Source organism: Panicum virgatum, chromosome 9N (genome assembly GCF_016808335.1).
Source record: "Panicum virgatum strain AP13 chromosome 9N, P.virgatum_v5, whole genome shotgun sequence".
Lineage (NCBI taxonomy): Eukaryota > Viridiplantae > Streptophyta > Magnoliopsida > Poales > Poaceae > Panicum > Panicum virgatum.
This window is the reverse complement of record NC_053153.1, coordinates 51,056,209-51,063,028: the sequence shown is the minus strand read 5'-3', so window position 1 is coordinate 51,063,028 and position 6,820 is coordinate 51,056,209. Positions and strand designations below refer to the sequence as shown.

At 40.1% G+C, this 6,820-nt stretch overlaps 1 protein-coding gene across 1 annotated transcript; it reads right to left on the bottom strand.

The window, feature by feature from the left end:
• Positions 1–6,137: 6,137 nt before the first annotated feature.
• On the bottom strand, positions 6,138–6,500 carry LOC120689092. The gene has a single exon (XM_039971429.1). It carries the CDS (start codon positions 6,498–6,500, stop codon positions 6,138–6,140), a length of 363 nt encoding a protein of 120 aa, XP_039827363.1.
• Between the last annotated feature and the right edge of the window lie 320 nt (positions 6,501–6,820).

The window sequence follows — 6,820 nt, the reverse complement described above, 5'->3', positions numbered from 1 at the left end:
CATATTCACGTGACCCACATGTTCAGTGTTATTCACGTGAATATGGACATATTCACATGGCCCACATGTCCGGGAAGAGAATCTTCGCTTTCCGCCGGGGGGGGGGGGTCGCTTTCAGTGTTATTCACGTGGCCCACATGTCCAAGAAGAGAATCTTCTTAATGCAATGCTTTCGGGGGCAGGGGGGTTGACTCTCATTTCATAATTCTTCCACAACTTAGTAATAGTTGATTTTATGGTATGGGTTTCATGAAAGTATTTGGGCTGTATTGAACTGATTTTGGGAATGATAGACGGACATTTTATGATTAGTAATATTGTAATTCTTGCAAATTCTACCATGTTTTGTTATTGCTGCTTTTGATTGTGGGGCTTCTATGATTATTTAAGAATTATTTTATTTACCTGCCCATTGTTGGAATACACACTCGCAATGAACAAGGACAATGGCACACACTCACAATGAACAAGCACAATGCCACTGCACACCAGCACCAAAGCGATCAGCAGCATTTCACACACACGCAAGAACAGTGGCACTGCACATCACTGCCTTGAGCAGCAGCACTGCACACCGGTCTCTTTGCCCCCCTCTTTCTCTCACACTCACTTTTTCACACCACCAGCCCCACACGGCTGTTGAGTTATATAGCAAAAATGTGCACACACATGCCACTAATTTAGCCACACACTAAATGAGTATGCATGCAGGATCACCTCCACTAATTCCTGCATGCAAATTTGGCAACACACTTATTCTGCATTAATGTAGAATATTCTGCACTAATCAGAGCATCCATGCAGGATGATCTCCTTTAATTCCTGCATGTGTGATTTGATATACAATCACACTCATAAAAACATAAACAACAAGGTTACCCCAACACCAACCGAGTATTATTCATTTTTAATGTTTCTGATATATTGTTTAATTAGGATGACCACGGTAATCATGCATTCCATATTGCTGCTGAAGCTGCCTTAATGTTTTGACACAATCTGACTTGGATCCTTAATATGTTGCGATCTTGAAGTGTGGCCCTGCTGCTCTTTCTGACAGAAATTACAGGCAAGTATATTGTTGTGTTTATAAGCAACTATATATTTTTGAGGGAGTTCATATACTTATTTTGTGGTGACAATAGATGTGTTAAAGTGTGCTTTGGCCCTCCGTGATGGTTACCTTCTTTATGTCAATTATCTGACATTTGTGTTTCTAAATTAATAGCCAAAATTGGACCATTGGACATTTTCTTATGAACCTTCCAGCAGAATGGATTAATCAAGATTTAAGAAATGAGCTGAAACAAAGAGAAGTTGATCACAGTTTTACGATGTGAGATTATTGCAGTATTGGCTATCAACCTTTAATTATGTATCTGTCATGTCAACCTTTAACTATCTACATGATTCATAATAACAGGCCTGATGTTGAATTTACAAAATACGAATCTAAGGATCGGATTTGGAATCTAAAGGACGCACACTCAAATGGACTAACTGATGCACTTATGGCTGATTTTCCTGATTCCGGTTGTACATTAATAATAACTGAAGGACCTTCGGCAAAGGAATTTGCTGTAAGATTATAATTTTCTGTGAATTTCAAGTTTTAATCTCAATTTCCATAAGGTTTACTTTATTTTGTTTATAATATTGATAATAAACTAAGCTTTTTCCCCAGCTAAAGGGTTTATCTATTCTTGGGAATGATAAGTATGGTGTATGTGCCCTTGAAGGAGTGCTGCAGAATATTACGCGGACCCCAAATAAGCTTAGTGATGAAGTTCAGGACATATTTTTGGCACTAAGTTTGGAGCTAAGAAATGTACCACGAAGGCACTTTAAAATAGACATTGGTCCTATATATATATATATATATATATATATATATATATATATATGGGCAAGGGAATTGTATTCTGTATATCAGCATTGAGAGGAAGACATGCATGTGCTCTGGCCATACTCAATCATGGAGGGTCTATGGGGAGAACAAATTCCATCAATGTGAATTGTAATTGTAGAGCCTTCCTACAATGAAGCTCAGACCCTTTGTGATCCCCAGTGGTAGAGTTAGTCTACGATAGCTCAAAACTTATATACTAAATACTTAGAAACTGGAAGATTAACACTTGCTTTATTACAACACAATAGTACACAACATACCCTCTCTTTGTGGCTATCCTAGCACTCACCTTTCTCATCTATCATGCTTTTAGATAGATGGCATAGCAAGGAGGGGGTGCTCTATTTATAGGCTAAGGCGGATCATAGGATGATGACATGTGTTCTCCCTTCTAGAGAATTCCTGAATATTACAATATTTTTAATTTATTTATTACTAATTCTAGAGTACTCCATAAAAATATCTTCTCATTGCCTTGTGGAAAATACTACAGAAAATTACCTTGCATTCTTCCAACATTTAACATGTTTGATAATTATCGGGGAACATTGTAGACTAACACAATAGTTTATTTGTACTTCTAGAATTAATTTGATTACCATATATTTGCACTCCATAATATCCACTGGCTCACATAAAAAATTCTCTTCGCACCCCAGATCAAGAAAAAGATACTTCTTTTGGCATTTCTTAATGCAAAATCATCAAGACAGTATTGAGATCAATAGTGTCCAATATAGCCTTCTCGATGTTGCACATTGCAAAGACATTTAATATTTCTTGTGACATAGTTGATCTCAAATAGTTGTTCAACAACTTTATTTTTGAGAAACTTTTTTTAAGCTGAAGGTACAATCACAGGTACAATTAAGAGGATTCGATAAGCAACCAAAATATTTAGATAGCAATTTGTAGCCATACCAAACTTCAGAATCTAAAACGCTGACATCAAAGAATCTGGCAAAATTACTTGCAGCACCTTTAATGTTTAGCTCTTGGCCTCCTTAGATTGCGATCACATAGACCAGCTGGTCTGTAACTGTATTGTATGTACATAATACATACCTGAGCTTGGGCCCTCGGCCGTCGCACATGGTGGCCTACCCCTAGGACCGGCACTGTCATTCAGCATAATGAGTTCCATCCATACAATGTATATTTCAAACATTACCATTCAGCAATACTTTTGGAGATATTTTTTAAATCAATTAAGTACAGAAGCAATACAAAATGATAGTTGAACTCAAGTTAGTAAGTGGAAAATCACTTGTGCCATGGGCTCACCTTTTGTTTCTTTGAGCTAGGGAAGGATAATGCATATACAACCTACCTTCCCTCTTTTCTGTACCATCATTTTGAATTTGTTACTGAAAGCTGAAAGTTTTTTTTTTGTGATGATCCTATTGGGTAGTTGTGGCAACTAACCATCAAACATTTAATTGTGTTTTGTTCATGAACCAATCATATATACTAATGGTTAAATTATGTCTGTGCTCAGTAGCATTGAGTCAATTTTGATGTTATGGTTGGTTCATGAAACTTGGTTTGGATGTTATGGTTGCGCTACTATTAAAACATGGTTATACCAGATAGTTCACAATTGCCAACAAGCTGCTAGCTTAGTGGTGAAGCTTCTGGTTGGGAAGCCTCGAGTCCTGGGTTCAAACCCATGTCTTGCACCAAAAAGCAGTATCCTTATTGGCTATTTTTCGAGTTATATGTGTAACCACTGCGGTCGATTTTAGTGTTATTCACGAGGACATATTCACGTGACCCCGATTTTAGTGTTATTCACGAGGACATATTCACGTGACCCACATGTTCAGTGTTATTCACGTGAATATGGACATATTCACATGGCCCACATGTCCGGGAAGAGAATCTTCGCTTTCCGCCGGGGGGGGGGGGGTTCGCTTTCAGTGTTATTCACGTGGCCCACATGTCCAAGAAGAGAATCTTCTTAATGCAATGCTTTCGGGGGCAGGGGGTTGACTTTCATTTCATAATTCTTCCACAACTTAGTAATAGTTGATTTTATGGTATGGGTTTCATGAAAGTATTTGGGCTGTATTGAACTGATTTTGGGAATGATAGACGGACATTTTATGATTAGTAATATTGTAATTCTTGCAAATTCTACCATGTTTTGTTATTGCTGCTTTTGATTGTGGGGCTTCTATGATTATTTAAGAATTATTTTATTTACCTGCCCATTGTTGGAATACACACTCGCAATGAACAAGGACAATGGCACACACTCACAATGAACAAGCACAATGCCACTGCACACCAGCACCAAAGCGATCAGCAGCATTTCACACACACGCAAGAACAGTGGCACTGCACACCACTGCCTTGAGCAGCAGCACTGCACACCGGTCTCTTTGCCCCCCTCTTTCTCTCACACTCACTTTTTCACACCACCAGCCCTACACGGCTGTTGAGTTATATAGCACAAATGTGCACACACATGCCACTAATTTAGCCACACACTAAATGAGTATGGATGCAGGATCACCTCCACTAATTCCTGCATGCAAATTTGGCAACACACTTACTCTGCATTAATGCAGAATATTCTGCACTAATCAGAGCATCCATGCAGGATGATCTCCTTTAATTCCTGCATGTGTGATCTGATATACAATCACACTCATAAAAACATAAACAACAAGGTTACCCCAACACCAACCGAGTATTATTCATTTTTAATGTTTCTGATATATTGTTTAATTAGGATGACCACGGTAATCATGCATTCCATAATGCTGCTGAAGCTGCATTAATGTTTTGACACAATCTGACTTGGATCCTTAATATGTTGCGATCTTGAAGTGTGGCCCTGCTGCTCTTTCTGACAGAAATTACAGGCAAGTATATTGTTGTGTTTATAAGCAACTATATATTTTTGAGGGAATTCATATACTTATTTTGTGGTGACAATAGATGTGTTAAAGTGTGCTTTGGTCCTCCGAGATGGTTACCTTCTTTATGTCAATTATCTGACATTTGTGTTTCTAAATTAACAGCCAAAATTGGACCATTGGACATTTTCTTATGAACCTTCCAGCAGAATGGATTAATCAAGATTTAAGAAATGAGCTGAAACAAAGAGAAGTTGATCACAGTTTTACGATGTGAGATTATTGTAGTATTGGCTATCAACGTTTAATTATGTATCTGTCATGTCAACCTTTAACTATCTATATGATTCATAATAACAGGCCTGATGTTGAATTTACAAAATACGAATCTAAGGATCGGATTTGGAATCTAAAGTACGCACACTCAAATGGACTAACTGATGCACTTATGGCTGATTTTCCTGATTCCGGGTGTACATTAATAATAACTGAAGGACCTTCGGCAAAGGAATTTGCTGTAAGATTATAATTTTCTGTGAATTTCAAGTTTTAATCTCAATTTCCATGAGGTTTACTTTATTTTGTTTATAATATTGGTAATAAACTAAGCTTTTTCCCCAGCTAAAGGGTTTATCTGTTCTTGGGAATGATAAGTATGGTGTATGTGCCCTTGAAGGAGTGCTGCAGAATATTATGCGGACCCCAAATAAGCTTAGTGATGAAGTTCAGGACATATTTTTGGCGCTAAGTTTGGAGCTAAGAAATGTACCACGAAGGCACTTTAAAATAGACATTGGTCCTATATATATATATATATATATATATATATATATATAACCCTTAGGTATCTCCATGTCATGAAAATGACTGATCAATGTTACACTGCATTTCAAGGTATTTTCTTTAGTGTCTTTTTCGTAATATTTTTATGCTATGGTTTATTCTCTTTATTGCTTTTTAGTTTGTCTAATTTAAATTAGGGTTAATTGGATCTATGCCATTACAATTATCTGAGTTCACTGATTTACCATTACAATTCATCGTATCGGAACTATGCCATTACAATTTTACAACTCTTTCAAACACACCACTACTTATCCTTTCGCTGTGTTTCTAAAAAATTTTGGACCAAAATGCCCTCATCTTCTTCCTCCCATCCTCTATCACATCTCTCCCCCTTCTCTGTCTCTCCATGTCATGGCCGCCGCCCGTCTTCTGCCGGGCGCGCGCATCCACCACTCGCCCTCCACCCAGCCCGGCGCTACGCGTCTGCGACCGCCGTAGTTCGGGCGGCCATCTTGCTGCGCTAGTGGTGCTCCTCGGTCGTACCCCACATATCCGTGCGCGGCGGTCCGGGCCGACCGCTAAGCGCAGGCGCGCGAGCATGGCCGGTGAGGCGGCACGCGGGCGGGCCAGGATGCAGGGCTTAGGCCACCCATTGAGCTCAGCGTGCTGGAGCTCGACGGCGATGGCAGAATGACCGCCTGGACACCGGAGGGGCCGCACGGCTGCAGCGCGTCCGGGTCCTGCAGGTAGGCCGCCGCGAAGTCCCCAGTCTGGTTGTACCTCGACAGCGACTGCAGGGAGCCGTCGCTCGCGCCGCCGTCGGCGCTGATGCTGCGGCTGCAGTACACGTAGCTCTCCGTCGTCACTGGCGGCGGCGGCATGTGCTTGCCTGCCGATGACGACAGGATGAGCTCGGTGTCGCTGAATCCATTTAATGTCATGACAGGATGTGTTTGCATGCCATTACGTAGGACAATAGGGGCACCGACGCAGGGCACGAGGCACGGCGCGCACGAGACGCCATTGGAGATTTAGATGCCATGGAGAGAGATGGATAGAGGGGATTAGAGGAAGAAGAAGACTAGGGGTATTTTGGTCCAATTTTTTTTAGAAACACAGCGAAAGAGTAAGTAGTGGTGTATTTGAAAGAGTTGTAAAATTGTAGTGGCATGGTTCCGATATGATGAATTGTAATGGCAGATCTGTGAACTCAAATAATTGTAATGGCATGGACCCAATTAACCCTTTAAATTATGTTGTC

What these genes read in the sequence shown, in the direction of transcription:
- LOC120689092 (XM_039971429.1), bottom strand. Translation starts at nt 6,500, where the DNA reads ATGACATTAAATGGATTCAGCGACACCGAGCTCATCCTGTCGTCATCG.